At 40.4% G+C, this 27,992-nt stretch overlaps 1 protein-coding gene across 2 annotated transcripts; it reads left to right on the forward strand.

Moving 5' to 3' along the window:
* The first annotated feature begins 2,621 nt into the window (after positions 1-2,621).
* On the forward strand, positions 2,622-27,963 carry LOC103463411 (1-phosphatidylinositol 4,5-bisphosphate phosphodiesterase gamma-1-like). Of its 2 annotated transcripts, XM_008406735.2 has the most exons (32): positions 2,623-3,684; positions 12,065-12,214; positions 12,997-13,090; positions 14,334-14,381; positions 15,190-15,274; positions 15,369-15,449; positions 15,741-15,775; positions 16,123-16,195; positions 16,289-16,384; positions 16,461-16,579; positions 17,241-17,326; positions 17,424-17,544; positions 17,676-17,844; positions 18,073-18,192; positions 18,803-18,910; positions 19,007-19,191; positions 19,318-19,518; positions 20,091-20,210; positions 20,357-20,540; positions 20,971-21,048; positions 21,412-21,515; positions 21,603-21,699; positions 21,793-21,859; positions 22,128-22,294; positions 22,552-22,648; positions 22,738-22,962; positions 23,047-23,192; positions 23,297-23,411; positions 23,501-23,662; positions 23,759-23,847; positions 25,143-25,327; positions 26,425-27,963. In XM_008406735.2, exons 1-32 carry the CDS (start codon positions 3,423-3,425, stop codon positions 26,483-26,485), a joined length of 3,930 nt encoding a protein of 1,309 aa, XP_008404957.1. In that variant the 5' UTR covers positions 2,623-3,422; the 3' UTR covers positions 26,486-27,963. The 2 variants fall into 2 exon arrangements, 1 of the variants encoding a protein (XP_008404957.1); XR_533507.2 differs by lacking the exons at positions 25,143-25,327; positions 26,425-27,963 and having other exon boundaries at positions 2,622-3,684; positions 23,533-23,662; positions 23,759-23,851.
* The last annotated feature ends 29 nt before the right edge of the window (positions 27,964-27,992 follow it).

The raw sequence follows: 27,992 nt of genomic DNA on the forward strand, positions 1-27,992 counted from the left end.
CCAGTCTTGTTTGGTTTGTTGTTTAATTTTGATCGTGTCACTTCCCACCTGCCCCGGTGCAAAATCTGAGAACCTGGTAATTTAAATAAGATCAGACAGGCGGCTTAGGAGCACATATGAAATTAGCCTGAGTCTAATTTAAAGACTTATAGCTTTAAGTGCTATAAGGCTATAATTCAGACATATTCCATAAGTCTGAATATTATTGAAAACCATTTTTTTCAGTAAATACACAAGGAAAAAAAAAAATGTTTTTTTTTTCAAGCCTTTATTTTTTTTGTTATGAAATTTTTTTTACGTACGGCTAATGAAAGCACAGCTTTTAAGATTAGAATATCACATAATGTTAATTTTGGATATTAGTACCTGTCCAACACCGTTTTTTTCTTCAAATTCTCATGTAAACATAGAAGTTTCTTTTCAAGTGAAAGTAAAGTAGTTCTTGCAGTTTTAGAAATGGAAGATAAAATATTTCCTTCCCAAATGTAAAAGCTGATAATTTATAGAAAAGAAGGTAAAAAAAAACAAACATTAAGATGAACTCTGACGGAGTGTTGTGACTCAGAGGAATGTTTTGCAGCTTACATGCGCCATCCTGCCATGCAACCTGGTGTTGTTTAAACGCAGTATGTTTATGTTCATCATAAGTAACTTCATGCGTCATATAAACCATCTCTTTGCAGAGTTGGCATCAAATCCTGTTTCTAACTGAACCAACTTAGAAAATGAGAGGCAGAAAGATGTAGGGTTTTTTTGGGTGACATCTTTAGAGAAAGCTTTCAAACATTTTTCATGAAGAACCTGCAAATATGCGAGTTTGGTGTAGACTTCTACAACTTTTTAGATCAACTGCGTCCTCAAAATGCTCCGCTGAAGGACACAAGACGGCAAAACATATGAGCTCTTTCAGTTAAAGCTCCATTGATCTAAATCTGCTGAGGAATGTAAATTAAGACCATGTGGGGATTTTGATTAAGTCTAGCATCAGTACCTCCAAACTCTAAAACCATGTTTTTAAGCTTATGTCAAGTAGACATGACAGTATTGCTTATTTTAATATGTTTCCATTTTGTCTAATAAATTCAGTTACAGCTTCAAAGGTTTTCTCTTTTGCCCAAATCATCCCTCCTTCCTCCAGTTTGTGGACTTTGTTGCCCTCTATTGGTAGCAGAAAAATACTGTTATTTGAAATGTGTTATAAATATGAGAACTGTACTCTTACGTGTCCTTGAATCAGGCTTCCAAGATTGAAGGTCCATCATCTCTCTAGACTCCTGCATAGGTTCTCCACCCCCCTGCTTCCTCTTTGTAAAAGAAAGTTTGTTTCGATTCTGATTGGTCGCCTTCTTGTCCAGCAGCAGTACGAGCCCAGATACACCCAGTGGACATATGGTGCCTATTAGACATGGAGAGGACGTGATATCATCCATGACCGACTCGTCCCCCTGAGGTGGATCAGTTGGCACTCACATACTTCGCATGTGTGCTGTTTTACAGCCTTCTTACAATTGCGAGAGATGCTGGGTGACATATCCATTTTAAAGTTAAGTACCAGTAATGGAAGAAAGTGGCTTTATAGTCATAAACTAATTGTGGTGGAGGGACAAAAATGCATCGTGTAAATGTCAAATTCTAATGGATATATGCATAACTCACTGCTTTAGCCAGGAATTTACAATGTAAGCTTCCAGTTCTTGCTGTGAGTCATTGCTTTATCCAGTTATTTTGAGGAAGGTAACCTCTAATTTACTTCTAATGGTGATTACATTGACTTTAAGTCCTAATACAAGTAAACTGAACAGTGAGGACACAAGAGTAACCTAATCCAGTTAACTTCAAATATGAAGGGTTTTATTAAATAAGGATTATTTTTGTAGATTAAATTGGGGGAAAAAAATAAATAATAATCACTCTTAGAGATGTGTAAATGGTCAGAAATTATGTGGTGCTTTTTTTGTGTCATGCTGAGCACACAACGTTCTTTACACTTCAGTTGATTATGAACTTTGTAGGTGAATAACTCATAGGTCATATAGGTGAACTTACAAAGAAAGAGTGAGCAATGAATAGATAAACAATAAAAAAATAATACAAGCCCACATTTTGAGTCCAGCATAACATCTGACTAAATGATAACAGACATTATAAAAACAATGGTTAAACGGTTTAAAAGTTTCTAAACTGGGATAAAATATGCAGAAAGTGGCCTTATGGCCAGCAACCAAGTGCAAGGATTGTGCTTTAACCTGAATTAATTCACATTTATTGAAAACCCCTAGATAAAAGTTGGGAGTTGTTCAGATTTCTATATCTATATATCTATAAATCTAAAAAATAATGTCTGTCAAATGTTTCAGGATCCTGACAACAAATCTAGTCTAGTTGAAGGGGAAAAACATTCCCATGTGACATACAGGATACATGTGAGCAACCCCTGTTATTTGAACCATTTTTGACCTACTGAGTTTAAGGAGATTTGACCCATTAACGGGAGAGAAAATCCTCCCTGCCTCCAAGCTGCAGATCTCTTGCTGTCCTGCAGAGGTCGCTCTCCTCTCTGCCTCCCCTCCTTCTCTCTCAGCTCTACTTTCACCCCACTCCCCTCGCCCCCCACACTCCCTCTGATCCTTCCAGCAGCAACAAAAAGGAGGGGAGAAAAAAAAAAAAAAAATCTGATCGAGCCTTTCCGGTCTGCCTGCCCCGGTTTCCTTTCAGCCCTCTGCTGCTGGAGCTGAGGGAGGCGCAGGATCGAGTCCCGGACGAGGAGGAGCCGGGGACTTTAAACCAGTCACGGTTACTCCAAGCTGCTGCTCCCGCCTCGGCGTGTTTGTAGACCCTTCATTACATAAGTCTGTGTTTCTGTCACCTCGTTCTGACTCGGATCTCCTGAACCCAGCAGTGGGACATTTCTGTCTATCACCCCAGCGGCGGCGACAGGCGGCGGCGGCGGCGGTGCCAGTGAGGATTTACAGCCGGACTGCGCTGCTCCTTTCTCTGCTGTCGAGGACTCGGGGAGGACCAGAAGGAAAACGCGAACTGGGTGGAAACCTGAGCCCAGCGGTGATGAGAACTAACCCTGAGTGGATTTCACTGGTGTGCTGCCAGAAGCATCTGGAAAGGATAACACAGGGATCCACTCCCCCTCTGGAGGACCAGAGCATAATTCACATCTCAGACATTTTGGCGTGTCAGCTCTGCGGCTGCTGCTGAGGGATGTCTTCCAGCTTGTTTTTTCCCTAAGAAATTGTCGTTGTAATCACGCTGGCTGTCCTGAGATTCCCAGATTCCCTCCTGGCACCAGTGGGTTTGGATATGCAAGATAGCGGTGCTCCTCTGCGCATTGGCTGAAGGACCGGGATCCTGCTCATAATTAAAGCCCCCCTCAGCAGATCAGTGATCCTGATCCCAGCTATGCAGTGAGGATGTGCGCAGCCAGGTTCAGCGGCTGCCTCAATGGCTGCGCAGAGGAGGCCGCCTGCGGTGCCGTCGCTCCGGCCATGGCCTCCAGGATGCTGGACTGGACCGAGGTCGGGCCCCGCATCCTCGAAAGCCTGGAGATGGGCACAGTGATGACCATCTTCCACCAGAAAAAGTCCCAGAGGCCCGAGAGGAAGACGTTCCAGATCAGGCAGGTCACCAGGCAGATAGTGTGGGGCAGGAGTCCGGATAAGATGGAAGGAGAAGGTGAGTGTTGGCAGCTCAGAGGAGTGCACTTCTGGACCTGCTTCGCCCTTTTAATCTTTTAGAATGTCACTAAGGGCGACCATGCATGTTTTAACTAGGAAGCAATTTGAATCGCAGGCATTGAACTGTGCGGTGTGCAATGAGGACTGTCAGAGTGCATGTGGCAGAAAATAGGTTCAGTCCAAATCCAGATGTGTATGAAACGGCAGAGTGACTACAATGAAGCAGCAAAACACAAAAAACAGACAGAAAACAGTAAGAAAATGATTTTATCTAAGAAGATGGTGCAAATGAATTGGCTGCAAAACCAAAATTAACTCAACATGTGGCTTATAAACATATAGTTTATGAGCCAAATTTTTTTCATATACACATACACACACAAACATATTTAATTTGGGTTGGTAGCACATTATTATGGGAAAGGGGGGGAAAACAGTGGCACAGTTTGTAGCACTGATGTCATGCAGGAAGAAGGACCTGGATCTGAATCCCAGTCTGGGTTTGTTTGCATGTTCTCCCTATGCATGCATAGGTTCTCTCCAGGTACTCCAGCTTCCTCCCACAGTCTAAAAATACATCTGTTAGGTTAATTAGATTCATAAGTTGTATGCGTGTGTGTTTGCATGGCTGGATAGACTGGCAACCTGTCCAGTTTGTAGCCCGCCTCCCTCACGGTATTGTTTGGTGATCTGGAAGGAGTTTGCTACAGCTGCAAACCTATCAAGCAATAGCAGGCAACCTAAAATCATAAAGCAGGCAAGGAGAACATCAGTCAGGAGCTGCTTGTCCTTCACAAATGTGCTCAAAACTTTTTCGATATTCCGCTTTTTTCAAAAAATCCCAATTTTGCAATTTCAGTGTTTCCATTACGGAAGAAACACAACTAAAATCACACATGCATAAGTTTATTCATGCTATAAGTAATTGAAAAACATGCTGCGCCATCATCTCCTCCTACCACTCCCTGTCTTCTTCTTTGTCTTTCCCACCTGTGGTAACATCCGTTTGTTGATTATGTTATTCGTGTGATGTGAAAAAAAAGTGTTTCCATCGCAGTTTTGTGAAATACATTCTTGCGCAAAAACTTATCAGAAAATTATTTTTATTTTTTTATTGCTGTGTTCCAAGCGTTTTATTTTTTGTAATTCTAATTTGGCCAGTTATATGGTCAATGGAAACACAGACATGGGAGGAGCTGCGCAGGTCAGCGGCTCAGGTTGGAGAATCTGTTGACATCAGACCGATGTTGGCTGATCACACAGCATGGATTGTGAATCTTCACGCTGACGTCTGTTCACTTGTAACTCAGCGAGGATGCTTGTTAGTTTTAGGCTTTGAGGGACTCAGAGTTGGGCTGGACAGTGGCATGACAACGAAATTAAACAACCAAAAATGTATACGGCCTAAATCTGCTTTAGTCTTCTCATTAGTAACTCCTCCCGCAGGCCTTCTCTCTTAGGAACGATACATCCTGTAAAATAGTTTTGCTAAGATCAATTTCCAGGTCAGACAGCCAACGAGGAGGCCCAGGCTGTGCAAACAAGATGATGCTACAGACTGAAGCGCAGCAGTATATCAGTAGAGACGAGGCGTTCTGTTCCTGTGTCAGGGAGGTTGGATGCTTTCCATATCAGTTCTCAAGAATCCATAAACGTCCCAGCCACTGCATATCACAAAGCTCCTGTGCATCGTTTAGATTTTCCCCAGGTCATGTTGACTCAAACGTGTCAGAAATCGTGCTGATGGAGACAGAAACTCAACACCAGTAACTGTTTCCTCCTGCTGCATTCTTTCTGGAAGGAGCTTGGTTTGTGTTCGTCTCATATCGGGCGTTGATGACCTGCCGGTGTATTTTGTCAGCCAAACGTAGCAGAGACGAGAGTCGTCCTGCAGGTTGCTGCTGCGTCAGAAATCTTCTCTGCTGCTTTTGAGTTGTTTTAGAGAGCTGCTGTCCTTAACCTTTATTTAAACAAGCAGAAAAGCAAAAATTCTTTCACAATTTTAGCTTTCTATGCTTGGCTAAACCGGCCCCTTAAAATACACACACATAGACAAGAGAACTTAATACAACACTCAGATGGTTTTTCTTCCTCCAGGTCATAGACTTTTTAATTGCTGATGTAGGAAATAACTTAAAATAACAAATAATGATTTCCATTCAGTCTTTAGTATCTAAACCTTCCAAAGCCACACATTTCCAGAGTTGTCCCTTCCCCCTCCTCGTGTCAAAATGTGACATTCTGTTGTGGAAAGGCCGGTCGAGTCCCTGCTCAGCTGACGCGCTGTCACGGCCTCTTCAGCTGACAGACTGAGCACAGCCCTGTGACCTCTGCTTCCTCCACTTCGACCTCTCAGTAACTCTCCAGGCACGGCGGCGTGCTGCTGCCGCACGGATCCTCGACTGGCCTCAGGCTTCCTGGCTGGATGTGGGCCCAAGCAGCAGACGCTTGTCGCGCGGTCCATCCGCCCCGTCTAGGGCGTGGAGGCTATTGTCTGCAACCCGGATTTTGTGGTCTGAAGACGGATTTGTTGCAGTTAAAGTTGGCGCAGAAGTAAAAAAATAAAAATAAAAGACTTAAAGCATTCTCAACTGGCATGATAGAGTTTCCTTCTGTCTGCCATGTGTCTTTCTAACTTTATGGCAGAGCTCTGTAAAGAAAATAATCCCTCGGCCTCAGAAGAACAGGTCGGATATGTTTCACATCAGACAGATGTAGGTAACTCAAGACAAGGAACGAATAGTAAAAGTATGAACAGGCGTAACATGAATACACCAGCATTTCGTCTGAATATAGAGTGGATATGAAAAGTGTCCGCTCCCATTTTTTAAATTAGAAGCTTTTCCTGAAGCAAAAACAGAGAAAACAAATTCAAAACTTCTTCCAGATTGTCTTTGAGCAGCCTTTGGTTCCTTTTGTTCGTTCACTCTTCTTGTGTTCAGAATTGTCAGCAGCTGTAGTGAATCTGATCAGAATCTGCATGTAGCACATTGACTGATCAGACCCACTGCACACATCTCCTCATTTGAAAGATTAATATTTTTGTCTGCTTATATTATGAAGTTGTGGTTTTCCTAAGATTCCTGTCTCATTTCTGGTTTCTCCTCTAATTAAACATTTTCAGGATTCTGTCTTTGTTTTTAAACCCCACTATATTTCCCAATCAGGTTTATTCATCCACACATTCTCATGCAGAGTAATGAAAATGTTCCTTTTACACACACACACACACACACACACACACACACACACACACACACACACACACACACACACACACACACACACACACACACACACACACACACACACACACACGTTTTCGTAACCCCAAATCGGCCCTTTACAAACAACCTCCCACCGGACGAAACCTCCAGCAGATTCCAGGAACTCAGCGGGTCTCTCGTTCACTTTATCTCCTACAGTTCTACCTCTTTGCTTCCTCCTGCTCTCATCTCTCCATTCTTTTCCTCCCAGCTATAATTTCCAAATTTCCGGCCCCCACACGTTTACTTAAACACCCTGCTTGTTTTCAGATATGCTCGCCGCACTCTGTTTTCTTTCACTTTTCTTTTGCGTTTTGAGGTCGTTATTCACATTGATCTGTTTGACCTCCTAACTCATCACCTCTGCCAGCTCTTTGTTTTTCTTTTTCCTGTGGTTTGCTTTAATATTTGCTTTATCCTACCACACACAAATCTCTGCAGATATCTTTTTTTTTTTTCCAAACTTGGATTGACTCTCACTTCAGCTCCAACCAGGACCTATGAGTTTCAGTAGGATTTAGCTTCAGTAGAGTTGGGTACTACACCAGGAAAAATGCTAAAATAAGCTAAAAAGAAATGAAAAAAAAAAAAAAAAACAAGAACACAGACTCTGGTTCTGTGTTTTGCTTTTAGATGAGTGCCTTGCCATGCGGTGGATGCATAAAATCCTGAGGCACAGGAAGTGTTGGGTTATCAGGGAGTGTCTCCCTTCCCGTCTCAGATTGAAGGACTGAAAACAAAAGCTCTGAATCTTCTGCAGGAAGGAGGGACATGGAACACAACTGAGGCGCCTCTGGTACTACGAGTGGTTTGACTCGTGCAATGAGTACTTTTGGACACAGTTAATGTTAGCTCTTTGTTCATATGAAATTTAAAGTTAAGTCCTTACAAACAGAAGCTAAACTAACATCAGTGAAATTTAGCTAAATACTTTATTTTGCACATTGGAAAACAACCTTGAAATCCAGTTTTTGACTTACTCAGTGTATTTTGTGGTAGTCCAAGATTGTTGTGTCCTCATGCTCATGGAAACATTTCTTGTTATTCTAAATCAGCTTGAAGACAGATATTAACAGTAACAGAGCTTTATATGCCTTGTAAAAGTGCAACGCATGACTCCTTTGATGGTTAGTTCATGTGTTGTAAGCTGTAAAAAATATGCTGATGATTTATTGTGTTACACTTGTTTCTGGAATTTAAAATTTCTGCGTTGTACATTTGACAAAGGAACTGGAACACTCCTGATATGAGATTTTTGACATGAAAAGTTGGAGCGTCTTTTAGCAACCCTCTGTACAAAATCCAATATCGCTGCTGCATATTCAACTATACTTCATGGCTCCAGTAACACAATGCTTTTTTTCCACTTCTGGTTATTCATATGTCATCAAATTATTCTCACAGGATACAGTATATTATCAGTTTGTGAATAAGCTCTCTAGATTAAAGAAATGCTGATAATGCATTTACATGGCAATTTGAATAAAATCAGTGTTATCTCCCTCAAACAGAGAACTTCAAGTAGCTTGGTGTTTTGTGGGATAGAGTGGGAGATGAATAGACAGACAGGGGCCTCGGCTGCAGTAATTAGGACCTTGCTCCAGTCTGTTATGGTGAAAAAGCAAAGCCAATAAGCAAAGCACTTGATTTACCAGGCTGTTCTGCCCCAAGCCATATGGACTATGACCCAAAGAAGTTTTTGTCCACATGATAATAGAACTGACATTCTGTTGCTGAAGTAAAAGCTTAATTTCTTTTAATGCTCTTTGCAATTTTTTTTTGTCCCGGGAGGGGACAATAGTTGTGAAGATTGCTGTGGTTATTCCAAAATATAAGCATAAAAGATGTAAGAATTGTATTTCAAATGTAAGTCCATCATTGGACACTTTTTGAAGGGTTCACTTCCACCAGAACCTCTGTAATTCTTTAGTTTGATTGAATTTCTTGGACTTCGTCTAAACTCGGGGTGCCATCTGGCAGGGAACGATGTGGCCAACTGTATCACGAACAAGTTTACTTCACTGGAAATACTCTGCAATTATGAGCAGCTGGCAATTTCAGGTCAACAGAACATGCAGCTGTTTTCGTAAGCTGTATTTCACGCTAGCACTGAGAGCTAACTGAGAAGGGAGAGACAGCTGCCGATGAAGCAGCTCTGATAAGGAAACATTCTAGTGTAGAACATCGGATCTGAGTCATCTGTATGTTTCTCATGTTCTGACCCTTCATGCTCATTAGAGGTGATGTCTGCCTGGAAGCTGAAGCAGTGCTGTGTCCTTATCACAGCCATGTTTACTGCAAAGGCCAGGATTAAAAGGTTGTGGTGTGTTTTTGTGAAGTGGAGGAGTTGTGAGCTGAGAGCCTGTTTTCCTCAATGTCCAACGCCCAAACTCAGTGGCAGGAAATGATAAAGGGAATGCAAAAAAAGACCTACAACTTCAGGGACAGTTTTGGTCCCTGCAGTAGTTGTAGGTCCACTTCAGGGACCTACAAGTGCACCTGTATGCAGATGACCGCATGCTTTACATTACCAGACTTTACAGTTGACTCTACTCTGAGGAAGACAGTTGATAGCCATCAAACTGCTGCTCAGTTGCAATGCATGAGTTTAGGTTAGTTTTAATCTGGTAGGAAACTAAATTAATTTATGTTTTTCAGAACTAAATCTTGAATATAAGGTAATATAGGTATTTCTTCCTATATTACTTTTAATAGTGAGAGAGTTTCATAGCACAACACTGTATGCTTTCTAGTACAGTACCAAATTTGTCAAAAGGTTAAATAAATTGATGATGCTACAGAAGTATGCATGTTTTGACTCAGGCCCTCTAAACATGAACATTGTATCCTGACCTGCAAGAATCTTCCCCTTTTTTTATTCCTCATGTTAACCATCCATGGTTCCTGCACTGTTATTCTTCTCTTTGTAGTTGAAGCAATAATAGTCTACCCAACTGCTTCTACCTGTTTTATGCCCATGTATGGAGCAATACAATCTGTCTTTGGTGCCGTCACAAGAGAGACGATTAGTTATTAAACTAGACAGGAAGTGAGGACAGACAACGGAAACCTTTGTGCAGTTTGAATAAATTTGAAAACTTTTTCATAGAGAAATACAAGCCAGAATTAATTGGAAAACATCAATTGTTGTTTTAACTGCTTTAAATATTTCAACACTGCCTCTTTAACATAAAAATAGTTTTTACAGTGCATGTCAATGTTTATCTTTAACAAAGTGATACATTATTTTTTTTTTACCTTTTTGAATATGAAATTATATTTCTGCTTTTGAACACTTGAATGGAGATCAAAGAATGATCTCTTAAAACGATCAACTAAAATCCAGCCACCATGTGAAGAAGATGATGCTCTCAGTTAATCTCATGCCAAACATTCTCCCTTCTGTCTGCACATGGAGACCATTCAGATCAGAACCAGATCTACTCTTGTCTCTTTGATTCAGGATTATTTACAACCTCCTGAAGGCAACCCACATTGATTTGAACATGATTTGTTTCTTGTCTGCTATCTGCTGAATAAACAACTTAAGTTGTAAAGACGTGTTTTTCAGTGGCCAAAAGGTATAAAGTCGCTGATTTTACGTAGAAGAAGTTCCACTTGTGGAAAATTGTTTTCAGGGACTTTTGTAAAGCCGTTCAGCCGTGTGTGAATGTGCTGAGTGTCTATGAGAGTGTGTTTATGTGTGTTTGCACTGGACATCTGCTATGTCAATAAGCTGGAGGTTTTTTTTGTGGGTGTGTCAACTGCTGCAAGTGTGAAAGTAGAGTCCAGAGTTTACATCACATTCTGCGGTTGCTTCCTGAACCTTAACCCTTCAGAGTCAGCTTCACTCACTGCTAACACACTGTCAGACTTTGACTCTTTGACAATGGACACATTATAAGGTTATTTGACTTAAAATACAAAAATACAACACATAATATATTTTGGTAAAACAAAAAAAAAATATATATATATATATATATATATATATATATATATATATATATATATAATATAGACTCCTATCTTATGAAAGCTGATTTAGACATAGACATTTATATCTGGCTAAGAGCAAACCCACACTGCTGACACAGGATATACCCAAGGTTGTTGCTTGGCCCACACAGATACCACAATTTGGCACAATCTATCTGTGTGCAGCTTCAAAATTCAAATGTTTCAATATGTTTATTTTGGGATTTAAATGGCTTGTCCTGCTCAAATTTGACACCAAAGATGAGATCAAGGACACAATCCAGAGTTATCAACTGACAATAAGCAGTTTGTTTTTCAGACGCTCTGGTGCAAACATTACAATCTCAGTTTAAGAGCTGAAGACTAAGTTAATCAGACTCTAATGTCTTTAATACATAAAGACATAGAAGCCTTCCTTTGTTATTAAGCAATTCAGTTCTGTAGCCTAAGCAAATGATTTGTATTTATCAGGCTTAAAGGAGTATCATCAGCATACTACTTGTGTATGCTGATGATATCCATGTATCCATCTATTGGTCAAAGAACCAAACAATGTGATACTTCGTAGGATTGTTTCATAAAGATACATTAACATGAACAAATCAAGATGTTTGCCAAACTTAAAATTGATTTCATCTTTTTGCTTTAGGAATATTTTCTTATTAAAATGTCCTTAAGGTCCTTAAATGAACATTTTATAGTTTTCTAATAAATTTAAACAAGTAATATAGAAAATTGTTTTATTTTGCAGCAACTTGCATCATTACTTTGAAAACAAAAAACAACCCAACAAAAAACCTATCCCTCCCACTGACACAGCTTTTACCGGTCAGTACAGTACCAGTACAATAAAAACTTCAGGTCTTTTCGTGAGTCTGAAAAGTATTCGTGCAGTTAAAAATGTCTGCAGATATTTTACGCTTCCTGCAGCCCACGGTTGAGACGTTTGTGTATCTGTTTCTGGTCTCCTGCTCACAAAGTGACCATTTGTGCAGCTTTCCAGCAACAGGTTTCTGTGTGTTTGGCACGGAAACGAACAACGTGCCAAAGTGTGATTAATGGTTGAACATATTTGTGTTCATGCAACTCTATCCTTCCTCTCTCCTCCTCCTCCTCCTCTTCTTCCTCCCCCAGTTGACATACGGGAGATCCGGGAGCTGCGGTTGGGGAAAGGCTCACGTGACTTTGAGCGGTACCCGGAGGAGGCTCGTAAACTGGACTCGGCCCACTGCTTCATCGTGTTGTATGGCCTCGAGTTTCGCCTGCGGACGCTCAGCCTGGCAGGTCAGCATAAATTTGGATAGATTAAAGGTCCCAAAACTTGCTGCTTTTATTTTGTAGATTTATTTCTTGACCTAAGAAATCTTTAAAAATCAGGTGTGCTCCAGAGTCTGTATATTTGGTTTGGTCTAAAGCCAAGAGTATGACTTAAGTTTCCCACTTTAATGCTTTGGCTCAATAAACCCTCTCCCTGCTTGTATCCTGAAATCTAATGAGAATTTATTATTAATGACTTCACTGGTGTTAGACAAAGATAGCAAAGGTTTGACACTTAACAGTTGTTCACATGGTTTTATGTTTCAGTTCTGCAATTTCCATAAGCATAGGGGTATCTTGATTGAATCTTTAAGTAAAAACAAATCACACACTAATCAAGTGATTTTCAAAAGCTACTTAATATCTAATGTGTTTTTGTGTATACATTTTTGTCTGTGTTTGTTTCTTTACCAAAGATTGAGTATTTCCTCTGATGTTGAACTTTGGCTCATCAAAAATGACAACAGTCTTTTCTTTCTACCAAATGTAGAAAAATAAAGGTTTTGGGTTGTAATACACACTTATCTTAGAAACTATTTCTGCACAGCCAAGTAATGAGAATTGAGATTTATTGATGATGGCCTGTGAGGTGTCACATGGTTTTCTATTGGGGCCAAACTAGTTTATTTTGTAACATGTAAAGGCAGTTATGATTTGCTTAGCTGGTCAATGATGCTAATATTTTGTCCCAAAAGATTTGCTAATGGATACTACTGATTTATTCTATATTTATTTCTGTGTGATGTCAGCCTACAGTGAAGAGGAAGTCAACATGTGGATCGCTGGTCTGAACTGGCTGATGGTCGATACCCAGAGAGCACCAGCACCACAGCAAATAGAAAGGTCTGTAAACCATTCGATTTTCAAAAATATGCCATAGCAGTTTCTGTGAAAACTACTTGATGAAGCTTTGTGCTGTTGTTTATTTTTAACTTTAAGACCAGTAGTTATCTATAATAGAAACATTAGTATTGGACTCTCCATGCCTAAGCAATAATAAAATACATCCCCACTTAAAGACTGAATTTTCCTAAAACCTGGATTAATTATGATTAATTACATTTTAGGCACATCTTTTGCAGAGGCACCAATAAATATGGAGGGTGCTGGCATTAATGAGCTAAATAAACCTTCCAGTCAGGAGCTGACAGACTGGTAGGTTTTGCAGTGTAATAAAATTACATGTTTCTGAAGTCATTAAAGTACTTATCAGTGCTCCCCACCCTGGATGCATTTAGTGTCGTCTGGCTGCAGCAGGGAAGAGGCAGCCTGGACATGGACTCAGAGAAGACAAATATTTAGTTGGAGATAAAAAATATTTATTACTGGTGAATGTTCAGAGGCTGTTTTTGGCGTCAGGGGTGAAAGCAGGAAAACACCACGAGGCTGTGAAGCAGACAAACAGCAGACAAATGAAAAGGCTAATTTTGTCTGTTTTTCTGAAGTTGTTTTTAGGAAGGGTCCATCAGCTGATTTTAATGATGTTTAACGGATTTCATTCGGATCATCTTTAGGTTGAGTTGTTTAAAGGACAACAGGCCCCATGCATGTTGAGCCTTGCTAGCAAAAACACAAAAGGGCAGCTGATGAGCCGGTAGGAGAGATAAAGACATTTAAAGTTTTTTTTTCAAGCTGCTGAATGATGCAAGACATGTCACCTGTCTGCCAGTAATCTGGGCCTATGGTTGATTCATTAACTTGTTGCCCGGCTGTTATTATTGTGGCGACCGTATCAGCTTTACAACTGATTACAGTTTTATTGCGATTCTACGTACAATTAATTGTGCTTAAAACATCCAAAAGCAAAAATGTAACCAGACAAACTCATAAATAATACATGCAATTAACACTCAACATATGTTACTGTGAGTTGTAAGTTGTACTGTGAAGGTGAAACTTGTTAGTTTTATTTAGCATTAATCAAATATTCTTTCTCTTCCGCCATTGAGTCAGACAGAAAACAAAAAGTGCATTAAAAACTAGCTGCAAGTCTGATTGTTTTTCTTTTTCGGTACTGCTTACTTTCCTATAAACATTTTAGCTCAGATCAGTTTTCAGTCAGCATCCTTTTCCTCCGTCTCTGCAGGTGGTTGAGGAAGCAGTTTGAAGTCATGGACAGGAACCACGAGGGCTGGTGAGTGACACCGCAAAGCATGTCAACACCCAATCTCAGTTTTAACAGCAGCCAGTGAGGAATGCTGCAGCTTTGCAACAGTTGGCAAAAGTGAAGGTAAAACCAGATCTGGGTGTCATCAGAGAACATGTTAGGACTTCATGCTTCTGTTTTGGTGTCGGCCTCTCCAGGACAAACAGCCTGTCACGGCTTGATAAGAAGCAGGATGTGATGAAAGAATAGGGTGAGGGCAACTTCCTGTCCTCTGTGAAAATAGAAACAGTAGCCAGTTGGAGCCCTGGGAGGCGACCTGACTCAAAGTGAGCGGAGATCCAGGTCGATGACCTTGAAAAACCCTCTTTGGTTCAGAGGACTGAACTGACTTTTTTTCCCTCCACCTGCTTTATGAACGTCCTTCCTCTTTCTGGTTCTGACTGTACCATGTGTTTACTTAATTACCAAATGATTATCCATGTGCTGTTCTTTCAATAAAACAAAATGTGTGACTAACTGAAGCATATGCACCTACTGGCATCCTCCATTAAGACATGGTCAACACCTCGACCTGATCGATATGCTTTGATAGAAGCATAAAGAAGCTGATCAGAACAAAATCTTTGTGACTCTCGATGACCTGAAGCACCATTAAAAATAAGATTTGATCAAAATGCAGCGTTAGAGGCAAATAAAGTCACACCTAAAGCAGCTGTTAAGGATATTTACTGTAAAAGTCTACAGCAAAAGTCTGTTGTCTTTTAAATTGTTCTTGGTGACTCATTAATGACGGTGTGATAGTATGACTGACACTTATCTTTTCTTTCCTCTGCAGCATCACATTGAAAGATGTCAAAGCTCTTCTGCCTCAGATCAACTACAGAGTCCCCAACATGCGCTTTCTCAAAGACAAACTGCAGGCCAGATGCTTCATGATTTTTTTGTTTCTGATCTCTTTGAAACTGAGCCGAGCTCCAGTTTGTGTCGTAACTCCTGTTTTCTGTGTTTCTCCAGGAGGTGGAGGCAAAGAATGAACTGTTGTACTTCAACTTTGCACAGCTCTACAGGACGCTTATGTTTGACGCTCAGAGGAGTGTAAGTCTCGGTCTAATCCGGAAGCAGTTTTGCTTTAATAGTCACATTTCATAAAAAGCCTGGCAGACAGTTTTAGACAAAAGTTGCACGAAAAGCACGAATTTTCAAAGACTAAATTATGACGTAAAGTGAAACAAATAGGTTAACAGGTTCTGAATCCCTCTTTAGTGAGTTTTACACTGATACTTTGACAATTCCCACCTCTGCACTCATTTTGTCCTCTGGTGTTTATGACTCACCTGACCCCCACACACCTGCCTTTCACCTGGGTCCTTCCCTCTACCTCCTCAGATTATTGAGCAGCTGGATCTCTCCTTTCCCCTGCGGTGAGTTCCTCCACCTTCACCTCCGTTTTCTCCTCCTTCACACCCCAGTGTTCCCAGTGTACTTGTCCAGTCCGTCTTTATTACAGCAGTCTTGTATTTCAGAAAATGTTTCCATGTGTTTGTGCTGTCTTAATGGCACTAAACTGTTTCTGTTTCTGCTTGGTGCACGAGAAACATTTTCCTAATGTTAAGAGGCATTACCTTGAAAGTGGTGTAATTAGATTTGGCCCAACCAAAGGAAAAAGTCTGCTAATGTATCACATCTCTTTTCTCTGAAAGCTGACCTTTACTCTTGTTCAGCTTTCACACATCTGTGGTTTAACATCTTAAGTTTGGTGTACTCGTAGAAATGTGGATCGACCAGAGCTCTGTCAGATCTCCCTCTACGACTTCCAGAAGTTTCTGCAGATGGACCAGAGGGTACGGAGTGCACATCAGCACAAGACACAATCACACAAACAAAAATCCGTAAAGCCTGCTTTGCCTCAGCTTTCTTCTTTGTCTTTATTTCAGGAGTCCTGGGCATCAGATTTGAGTCGAGTCAGGGAATTTCTGATGACCTACATGAGAGAAGGACCTCAGCCTGAACCAATGCTGCAGCTGAATGAGGTGACAAACCCTCTGAGACACAAGATATATTTGAAGGACTGTACCATCTTACTGTACATTTATTTGTGTTTTTTAGTTCCTTACCTTCCTGTTCTCAAAAGAAAACACTTTGGCAGACCCTCGACTTTCACCAGTTGTCCCTGACGACATGAAAAGGCCTCTGTCACAGTACTGGATCTCCTCTTCACACAACACGTAAGATAACCAGGCCCATAACTCAAAAGGAAATGAAAAGTAAAAGAAAATGGATAAGGTTACATATTTTTATGGCTAATTTCTATGTAATAGAGATCTACTCAGAAGATCTCTTAATCTTCTGAGTAGATTAAACTCAGTTTATTCAAAATCTGAAAGAATGAACTACCAAAAGTAAAATAACAAAATAACCTTTAGATTAATACTATGGGAAAGTTTTCATTAACTTATACAGTTGTATTCTCATTGTGAAGAGTTGCTTTCAGATTTATTTAGATTCAGATTTATTTATTTCTCATCTTTTAATGTGGCCCCAATTCTCAAGGTTTTCCAAAAGGGATTTTAGCTTTGATTGTTCAACCAAAAATGTTTTTAAATTTGCAACATTCGGCTTATTTTGTTTAGTTTGGCAACATACAGTTTAAAATCGGTTACAATAATAGAAAAAAAAAACTTTCTTAGTAATCATATATTTAAAATTAAATTATTTTCAAGGAAAATATTATGTGCATTAAGCTAAAACTACCAATTACCATTGTTTCTGAAGAAGCTGCTTTACTTTGAGATCTTAAGACAATAATTTATATTTTTACTGGTATTTTTTTCTGTTCAGTTTTATCCCTGTACACATTGTATGAGCATCTGTTACCTGGTCTTTCAGGTACCTGACAGGTGATCAGTTTTCCAGTGAGTCGTCTCTCGAAGCCTACGCTCGTTGCCTTAGGATGGGCTGCCGCTGCATTGAACGTAAGGAAGACATTTTAAAGCTGCTAGTAATTGTTGGGGTTGGGAGATTGATTCTGTCTTTGAGAGCCGATGTTGATTCTCTGCTTTGTGCTCTCAGTGGACTGCTGGGATGGACCAGATGATCTGCCAATCATCTACCACGGCCACACTTTAACCTCCAAGATCAAATTCCTGGATGTGCTGTACACCATCAAAGAACACGCCTTTGTCACATCCGAGTGAGTTCGGCTGACCTTCTTCAGCCCTTATGTTTGCTAAAATCACCTTCGAAATATGAGCGAAACAACATTTTCAAACAAAGACCCTCTCCAACAGCTCAGTTCACCTTCCCGTTGTTATACCTGTGCAGGTATCCTGTGATCTTATCCATTGAGGACCACTGCAGCGTGGTCCAGCAGAGGAACATGGCAACGCACTTCAAGAAGGTGTTTGGAGAGCTGCTGCTCACAAAGCCGGTTGACAATAACGCGGACGAGCTTCCTTCACCCTACCAGCTCCGCAGGAAGATCCTCATCAAGGTGACTTCTTGATGCCTATTTGAGACCAAAAACGTCTTTAAATGTTAAAAATCTGACCACGAGTCAAATGGAACTCTCCATATTCACAAGACTTTTTTTTTTAAATCTGTAACGAGCCTGTTAATTTTGCATGAATTCTTTATGGTGAAGAATCTTATTCCTTGAAATTTCTAAGCAGAAAAGAGGAAATCTGCTTACTGAGTCTCTTTTTTAATTATTTCATTGCAGCACAAAAAGCTGGTGGAAGGAACCCTGTATGAAGAGGTGACTTCAGCTAGCTACTCTGAAAACGACATCAGCAACTCACTGAGGAACGGCATCCTGTACCTCGAGGACCCCATCGACCATGTGAGCACTTCTGTTTTTATTCAAGAAACACTCAAGTTACCACAACGATTGAAGCAGCAAAAAATAAATAACAAATGTAAGAAAATATACTGAAAACTGAATAACTTTTGAAATACAAAAGTATAAAAACGAAATCCATTTTAATGAGAAAAAAAAGTCATATGACAAAACGTAGCATGCCTTTTAAATTTAGGGCAATTTCATTCGTCTTAATATCTTCCCATTTATTGCTATTCTTGTTCTTGAAATTTCTCACCTTACATGGGATAAGAAAACATTTAATGGTGAAAGCAAGGACAGCAGCAGGTGGTAAAACCTCAACAGGCTTTTATCACAAAAGAGGCAGAAGCTCGCTGTGGCCTTCGCCTGATTGGCTCAGAGCGAATAGAAAGCTAGTATGAAATACAAGATTAAAAAATATGACACAAAAATACAGTTCGAATGAATATGGCATTATATTTCAAAGAAAATTTCTTGGGGAAAAAAAAAATACAAAAGGCCTTTTACAATTTTTCAGTATTAATATTTTCCTTTTGACACTGCAGTCATTCCTAAAAACCTGCTTATACTTGAACTTATGTTTGCTGAAATATTTTTGCGTACTTTCCAGACCTGGACACCACATTATTTCGTCTTGACCAGCAATAAGATTTACTACTCAGAGGAGACATCTTGCTACCAAACAGCTGATGAAGAAGAGGAAGATATGTTAAAGGAGGTAAGGAGATAATCTGGTTTTACTAATCCAGTAAAAAGTCTATATTGTTTTTGACATCTTTAATGTTAATGTCTCCCCCCTTCTGGGCTTTGTCAGGAGTGTAACAACAACGAGCAGCACTGTGCAGAGCGCTGGTTTCATGGGAAGCTGGGAGGAGGTCGCGACGGTCGGCAGGTGGCAGAGAAGCTGCTCCAGGAGTACTGTGAAGGCGGGGGTAAAGACGGCACCTTCCTGGTGCGAGAGAGCGAGACGTTTGTCGGAGACTACACCCTGTCCTTCTGGTTAGTCATTTCTCTTTTAACTTGGTACAATGGCAACTAAAGCGGTGCACGTTAGGTTAAGATTACAGCTATCGGATTCTCATCCAGCCAATCACAGCAGGAAATCTACTTTTCCTCCTCCTCCAGGCGTTCTGGTCGGGTGCAGCACTGCAGGATCCACTCGCGTCAGGAGTCTGGCTCCACCCGATTCTACCTGACAGACAACCTTGTGTTTGACAGCCTCTACCATCTCATCTGCCACTACAGAGAGGTGCCGCTGCGCTGCAATGAGTTTGAAATGAGGCTGGAAAATCCCGTGCCGCAACCCAATGCACACGAGAGCAGAGAGTGAGTGACTCAGACCAGGAAACTTCGCCACTGGAGAAAATATGTGTATTGTCCTACTTAGTACATCCTTAAAATACATACATTGTCTTCTTTGCATTGTATAATGTAGGAGGAGATTTTTCTATAGAAAAGTTGCATAAAATATATTTTATTTTTAATCTCGCTCTCTCCCTCCCCAAATTTGTTCATTAAAATTAGTCATTATTTCAAGACTGTTAATATATAGTAACTGACTTCATGAAGCAATATAGTTTATAAATGTAATGCATAACATCTGAGTTTAAGGTGGAACCAAGCATTTAAATTCAGTCACATTTGACACCATGTTTCTTCCTATTTATAAAAAAAAGTAAACAATACTTTACTTTTTCCTTGTTAGACTAAAAATAATAATAATAAAAAACAAAGAGTGATGTTCTGCTGAATTGTGCTATACAAATAAACATGATTGATTGATAGGACATTCTCAACATTTTAACCAATTCAAACAATTCCCTTTTTAAAACAAACTAAATGGTAGACAAGTGGAAATACAGAATAGCTTGAAAATAATAGCCTCTCTTGTTGTCCAGGTGGTACCACTCCAACCTGTCCCGTGTTCAAGCTGAGCACATGTTGATGCGCGTTCCCCGAGACGGAGCTTTCTTGGTGCGAAAACGCAGCGAGCACAACTCCTACGCCATCTCCTTTAGGTAACTGATCAACATAGCCCCACATTTGAACTCAATAGTCTCATGGACAGTACTGCTCATGAAATTCTCTTGAGTTATTCTGTGTGTGTGTGTGTGTGTGTTTTTTTTTTTTTTTTTTTACAAGTTAACTCTCTATTGGCTTGCAGGGCGGAGGGTAAGATCAAACACTGTCGCATCCAGCAGGATGGTCGTCTCTTCATGTTGGGGGGTTCGGCAGAGTTTGAGAGTTTGGTGGATCTAGTCTGTTATTATGAGAAACATCCTCTGTACCGTAAGATGAAGCTCCGCTACCCAATAAATGAAGACACTTTGGACCGAATGGGCACCGTGGTAAGACATTGCTCAAAATGAAAAATGAAACATTAATTTGTCATCAATATTTAAATTTTTAAAATTTGAGACCTATTTTTTATGATATATTCAGTTAAAAATGTTTGAATCAAAACATTTAGTCAACCACAACATCCTGTCATATTATTTAGAGTCTTAGAGATGAGAAATGCTGTCTAGCTATTGGATTAATTCAGTCCTATTAGATTCAGCATTTTTTTTTTTTTTTTTTTTTACTAAGACTTTTCAGCTTGGCAGGAATCTACGAGTAAAATCACATTTCTGAATCAAAGCGGAGTAAAACTCTCAGAAATGTCAATCTGCTTCTTTAAAGAGGAAAAAACATATAAACACCAAACTGGAACACTGGTAGGCCAGAGCCCCACATGTTTAGAGGATGTGCTAAAATCTGTTTAATTTGTCTTCTCAGGAGCTTGACTATGGAGCACTGTATGAGGCCAGAACTCCTCATTTTTATGTCGAGGCCAACAAGATGCCCACAGCGCGGGTGAGCTGGAGCATTAATCCTCTACACTGACTCTGTAGCGCCTACAGTACTGCATGTTTTAGGTACAGCAGCAAGTAAACAAGTAAAACAGTGACCCTGGAGAACCAGGATTGGTAGTTGTAGTAGTTTGTGTCTTTGGTAAAATAATTATTTGCAAATGCTAAAAGTATGACAGTTTCTATTACCAGGAAAAGATGATCATACACACTATAACACTCATCTCTGAAGCCACTCAATAGCTTCATCAAAACATCTGTAAAAATCCCAAAAGACATATAAAGAGAAAAGAAGGGCCGTTGTTTTGTAGAGGCATGTTCTGCTCATAGTCTAACTGCAAACATTTCTTTTTACCTTACATTTCAGTGCACAGTCAAAGCTCTGTATGACTACCGAGCGCAGAGAGAAGATGAGCTTTGTTTCCCCAAACAAGCGCTTATCTTGAACGTGGACAAGCAGGAGGGCGGCTGGTGAGTGCTCAGCTATGCAGCTTCCTCTAGGTCACTTGTTTTTATATAAAAGTCCGTCAACGTCGACGTGCTGTGTGCTGCATTCAGGTGGAGAGGCGACTACGGAGGAAAGAAGCAGCTGTGGTTTCCTGCAAACTACGTGGAGGAGGTGTCCAGCTCTCCTACCACAGAAGTGGATGAAGCAGTGAGTCGAGATTTGAACTTGACATCCGAAGATCTTCGTGCCGTCATTTAACTATTGGAAATAAAACACATTTTTCCTATTTTTTGTTGTCAGTCTACAGAGAACAGTCCTCTGGGTAATCTCCTGAAAGGCTTCATCGATGTACCCACCTGCAATGTTGGTGAGTAAATCTTTGTTAGAATTATGTATTTCTTTTAGTTCAGCAAAAACAGTAATATTTAAAGCTTATCTTAAACTATATTAAAGAGGCTCCCAGCATTACTTTTTGCAAATATCCCACACCTTCAATTTACTGTTACAGTAGCACCTTGCAGATGATTTTCTTATGTCAGTGTTTTAGCTCCCAGATTCTCTCCAAAAACAATTTCTCAACATGAAACCCACCGAATGCCTTTCCATCCTCCTCCTGTTTCTCTCCTTCCCTCCAGCCGTGCATAAAGACGGGAAGAACTCCCGGCCCTTTGTGTTTACCATCCACTCGCAGCACCTGAGCTCTCACCCGGTCCAGAGTCTGGACGTGGCAGCGGAGAGTCTGGAAGATCTCAACTGCTGGGTCGGCAAAATCAGAGAAGCTGCACAGAATGCTGATGCACGGGTCAGTGCAACGCTGCACAGCAACACAGAAAACACCTACAAACACCATCCACACTGATGTTTCTGTGCAACTATCAGTGCTTTGCTGTTGATGCCTCATGAAGTCTTGTCACATTACAATCACAAACCTCAGTGTTTGTTTCATTGGTCAAGTCATTTAGGGACTTGACTAATGGAAAGAAAACGATACATGGTTCAAAATCTACATTTCACAAGTCATGAGAAGATGTTAAATTTGTTTGATCTCTACGGCAACAGATGCAGGAGGAGAAACAAATGGAGAGAAGGAAGAAGATTGCTGTTGAACTGTCTGATCTTGTGGTTTACTGCCGGCCGGTACCGTTCAATGAAGACAGTGAGCTTCAAAATTAACATCATTACTTAAAAAAATAAAATAGTTAAATGTTCTATGTTTAAGTTTCTCTGTGATCTATCCGTTTGCAGAAATCGGGACTGAGCGTGCCTGTTACAGGGACATGTCTTCCTTCCCGGAGACAAAAGCGGAGAAGTTTGCGACTCGCGCCAGAGGAAAGCGCTTCCTGCAGTACAACCGCCGGCAGCTGTCCAGAGTTTATCCCAGAGGCCAGAGACTGGACTCCTCCAACTACGACCCGCTGCCCATGTGGCTCTGCGGCTCCCAGCTGGTTGCTCTCAATTTCCAAACTCCAGGTCGGCGTCTTCTTTTGCTTCAGGAGCAAATCTCACATTAAGTCAATCAGAAAACAGAGAGTTCTTCAAAATGCTTGTTTGCAGATAAACCCATGCAGCTGAACCAGGCTTTGTTCCTGCTTGGAGGCAGCAGTGGCTTCGTCCCCCAACCTGACATCATGAGAGACGATACCTTTGATCCTTTTGACAAGGACACACTGCATGTTGAGCCAATCACCCTCCAGCTACAGGTCAGCCTGACTTGTAGTTGGAGCCATTCAAGAAGATGTTTGATGAGAAGCAGAACAAGAAAAACCTGAAAATCTCCTAACATTTCAACTTTTGTCTCAATCAGGTTCTGGGAGCACGCCATCTGCCGAAAAATGGCCGCAGCATCGTTTGTCCCTTCGTGGAGGTGGAGATCTGTGGAGCCGACTACGACGGCTTTAAATGCAAGACTGACGTCGTAGGTGAGGCGGCTGCTGCGTTGCGTCTGAAGCGTTTTGTCTCGGTGCTCTGACTCGACACGTTAACCGTCTCCTCCTCTCGGCCCTCCCAGCTGATAACGGTCTGAATCCTGTGTGGGTGCAGAGGCAGTTTGTGTTCGACATCCACAACCCCACCTTCTCCTTCCTGCGCTTCACCGTTTTTGAAGAGGACATGTTCAGTGATCCCAACTTCTTGGCACAGGCCACATATCCGGTCCGTCTGCTGCGGACAGGTGAGCCGCTGCCCCCCCCCCCCCCCCCTCGACGCATCAGATGAAAATTGTGTTTTTAATTAACGTCCCGCTCCATGTTATGTTTCCGTCTCCTAGGCTACAGGAGTGTTCCTCTGAAGAACAGCTACAGTGAGGAGCTGGAGCTGGCCTCACTTCTGGTTCACATAGAGATCTACAATGCAAAGGTAGGTGCAGGTTTTTACCTGGGTGAGGTTTCATGCTGGATGTAAACCAACAACATCACTCCAGCAGCGGTATTTTTGTTAAATGATTGAAAGAATTAAATATTTGCGCAAGAATTCTCTCTTGCCTACTTCATTTGAGACAAAAGCATACCTCTGTCATAAGTGACACAACATGTTATCGGTTCATTCTTGAGGTTCCCTTCATTTTGTGCTGCTCCTCTGCCCCTCAAATGCAACAAATGCTTCTTTAAAGCTTTTACAGACACAATGTATGAAAATGCAAATTTTAGTTATTTAAGGTCACTTTTTTATCTTTGGGGATTGTATCTGACAGATTTCCTCCACAGCCTGGAAAGGTATTAAAGGTTATTTGAGTATTTTGCATCGCTACGCAAGTTTGAAAAAGAAGATTGTTGAAATGTTTTTTGTGTTCCCAGCCTTTATTTCCTCTCCTGTTGTTGAAATGTTGTGTCCTTGTATACTCCTTTATGTTCTTTCTTCATGTCTTGTGTAATACCTCCCATCTTTCCCTCCTTCTTTCTCCCTTTCCTAACTTGCGTTTCCTCACTGTGTCCTTCCTCTCTTCCTTTCATGCTGTTCTTCCCTATTTCTATCCTCCCTTCCTTTGTTTTTTTTCCTTTTGCTATGTCTCCCTTCTTTCTTGTGTCAATAATTATTTTAATAATTGTTAATTCATAATCAGATAAAGACATTGGTAGGTTCTGCCATTTTTTCATTTCACTACTTAAGCCTTTTTATGCACATATAGAGAGACTTTAAATGACACAAATAAACATATAATTATATTAATAAAGAAAGTACAATAATGAGCATTTATTTTGTGTACACTTCCACACTTAATCATTTATTTAAAGCTCGGCCTTTTCTGCTTGACTTAACATCAGTACTGTGTAGAGCAGATCTGTTGATTATTTTGTTGGATAAGCAATTAAGAATTGGATAGCAAAAGGTTTTCAATAGATTTTATTTTTTTTTACAGAATTTTAAAACAATTCTGTAAAAAATGGTTTAAAGCTAAGCCACTTAAGGAGTTCGGTGTAGAACATTGTTATAGACAGAGATTGTTTTATTTAAAGGTAAAATATATATACTTTGGTACACTTTTGGCTTAATTACCACTGAGAGTGGTGTTCATTGTTATTTCAGGTTTCAAATTTAAAGCTTGCCAACTATAGAAATATCTATCAGTATCTCCTCGCTGCTGTGACCTTACATGACACTGACCTTACATGACCTCTCATGTTCTGCTCTCCTTGCCCTGCCTGCGACTGCAGGAAGAAGACGATGAAAACATGTACACATCCATCGAGCGGCTGAGGGATCGGACGAGTGAGTTGTCCACCAGGGTTTCTCTCCTGGAGAGGTCGGGATCCGCAGATCTGAGCTACCAGCAGAGTGTGGAGGAGCTCAGGGCCACTCAGGACCAGCTGAGTGAGCTAGTGGAGGCTCGTAACCACCGGTAACGGATGGCGCACCATCAGAAGGGACAGAAACATACAGAAATAATGAATGTTCATTCCTGACATCGGCATAAAATCAGATTACTTTTTAGACAACATGAAAAACAGGACAAAAACTGCAATTCCCTTTTTGTAGCTCTAATGTCATGAAAAATGTAATCGAGTGGAATGCAGAAATACTTTGAAAATGTGAGTAAAATATAAATTGCATGACATGTAAATATTGAAAACTTCACTTCCTTAAAATGCCAAAGTAGCACTGAGATTTTGATGCTCTCTGTTGGCACAACATTCTGTGTGTCATCAGGAAAACAAGATGTTTGAACTTGCAAACCTGTTAAATCACAATGCCCCCGTGATGGAGAGCAGCCGCAAACCATCTGTTGTCAGAACGGTCATCTTGTCCACAATTACTGAGTTCTGAAGGCTTGGCGGAGCAGGCAAAACCATAAGATGTATGTTTCAATAGCATCATTTTTAGTTAACCTGAGACCATGAAGCTCTTAAAAAAATTACCAAACAACAAGCTCTGTATCAGTCTGGAGCTGCAACTGAGGGAAATGCTTTTACATTGCCCTCAGTTAGCAATGTTAAAGCAGATCACAGGACAATTAAATATAGATATAACAGACTGAACAATAATGACTTGTTTTGCAGGATTAAAATAAAATGCCAATTTTATTTTAGAAAAATGAGCATCTGTGTTTGCCTCTGAGCACAAACACGCGAAAGAAAAAAATCAAAGTGTTGCAATGACTCCACTAGAGTGAAACTTTAATGAACTGAAGCAACATCATAAAAAATTCTCTAAAATGATATATGGAGCTAATAAGTTCATACAAATGATCTGTTGCTGTTATAAGAAAGCAAAGGTTTTTAACGCTGCTTCTCTATTGTTACCGTTTTTAGTTGTGATGTTCAGATAAATAGAACTCATAACTCAAAAGTGGTTTGAAAAAAGAAACCAAGGATTCATTTTTATTCTGTCCACGTCACCTTTTTTTCTTCTTATTATTTTTTTATATTTACCTTCTTGTTTGAGTAAATGTTTTGAATTCTAACTTGTCTATATCCTAAATTTCTCCTTGTTTTCCAGGTTGATGGAGAAGAAGAGGAGGGAGAAACTGAGGCAGCAGTTTGCAGCCAAGCGCAGTTAACCACTCCGACCACCAGAGAGCGCTAGCCTACAAACACAGTGCCTGGCACGCTGTGTAGCAGCTGCCTCTACAGAAGCGACATGCAATCTGAAACAAGAAGAGAAAAGCAAAGTGGGACATATTAAAGCACTTAGAGTGAAAAGATTACAAACAGAAACATCTCATGGACTAAAGACATAAAACTAAGCTATAAAACAGTCAGGATTTAAGCTGAAACATATTAAGAGCAAACTGTGGGAGCTACTTCTAAAGGTTTGATGAAAACAGCTGAAACGGTAAGGTAATAAACGGATAGAAGTGCTTTTCGTTGCTGTGGAAAATTTCTAAAACTGAACATATAATGATTTTAGAAGAGTTTGACTCGCATAAAAGGTTTTAGTTTTCAACTAAGTGAAAATTAAATATTACATTTGCTCTTACTGTGTATCAGAGTTTACAATTTAAAACCAGATGAAAGAGAGAAGAAAACTCAGGTTACACACAAAAAGTGAATAAAATGTTGATATCTGGATGTACAAAGGGAGCTGTGGGCACATGTAGCAAAGAGGAAATATCCTGTATGTGCCTTGTTGTCAAACTTTGTAAAGTTGGCTAGAAAGACAAAGAACTGCTTTTAGGTAGAACTGGAAATTTTTCCTTTATGGGAAACATAAAAAAAACTGGAGAAGGAATGCACTCTTTTGGCTCAGACCACTAATCAGGAAGGGATCTAAAGACTGAAGTCTCCTTATCGAGTCGTTTTGGGGCAATAACATGAACAAGGCCCTCAGAAGAGCACAAAATGTCAAACAAATCCTCACCAAAACACATAAGAAGAAGGTCGTCTTCTAGTACATGTAAGGGCTCTATACTAATTCATACTACCTTCAAAGAAAGGGCACCCCCTGGATGTCAACCATTACACACAAGTCAAATAAGGGCTATGACAGAAAACTAGTAGAGCACTTGTTTTTGATTTGTTATTGGGGGTTTTTTCCCCGTTTTTCGCAACACATCTAATAAACCCGGTTGGGATCAGCCTCCATCATCTGCCTCTAATCAACAGATGTGGATGAGCTGGTCCTGGATCTGCAAAAAGCAGGTTTGATTACTGCATGGCTTCCTGTCTGACCCACCCATCAGGAGCTACTTTACCCTTGACTAACTGATCATTGTGTACATAACTTATTTTAGGTGAAAGAACATATTACAAGAAGGATGCTCTCTGTAACTTTATGGTAAAATTAATATTGTGTAACTGGAGCTCCCTTTAAAAAAATGTTTTCTTAGATAAAATCCTCTCTTTCCTCCCTGCAGTACGCTGTACTGTGCTGGGACTTCTATGCAAAAGTCATCTTCTCGGCCTACAGCCTTTGTGTTTTAGAAAACCTGACTCCAGTTGTGTTTTCTCTCCCTGTACCTATGCTTACTGTCCAGTATTAATACTCCGTATTACAAATTATGTGCAAGTTTCCAGTTAATAAAGCTCTTTATGTATATTTCTACAGCGAGTTTGTGTCTGAAAGAG

Source organism: Poecilia reticulata, chromosome 4 (genome assembly GCF_904066995.2).
Source record: "Poecilia reticulata chromosome 4, P_reticulata-male-v2, whole genome shotgun sequence".
Taxonomy (NCBI): domain Eukaryota; kingdom Metazoa; phylum Chordata; class Actinopteri; order Cyprinodontiformes; family Poeciliidae; genus Poecilia; species Poecilia reticulata.

Excerpts from the sequence above, each read along its gene's own strand:
- LOC103463411 (XM_008406735.2), top strand. The coding sequence starts at position 3,423 with ATGTGCGCAGCCAGGTTCAGCGGCTGCCTCAATGGCTGCGCAGAGGAG. Across the intron at positions 3,685-12,064 it reads GGATAAGATGGAAGGAGAAG|TTGACATACGGGAGATCCGG; the intron begins GTGAGTGTTGGC and ends TTCCTCCCCCAG. Across the intron at positions 15,275-15,368 it reads TTCTCAAAGACAAACTGCAG|GAGGTGGAGGCAAAGAATGA; the intron begins GCCAGATGCTTC and ends GTGTTTCTCCAG.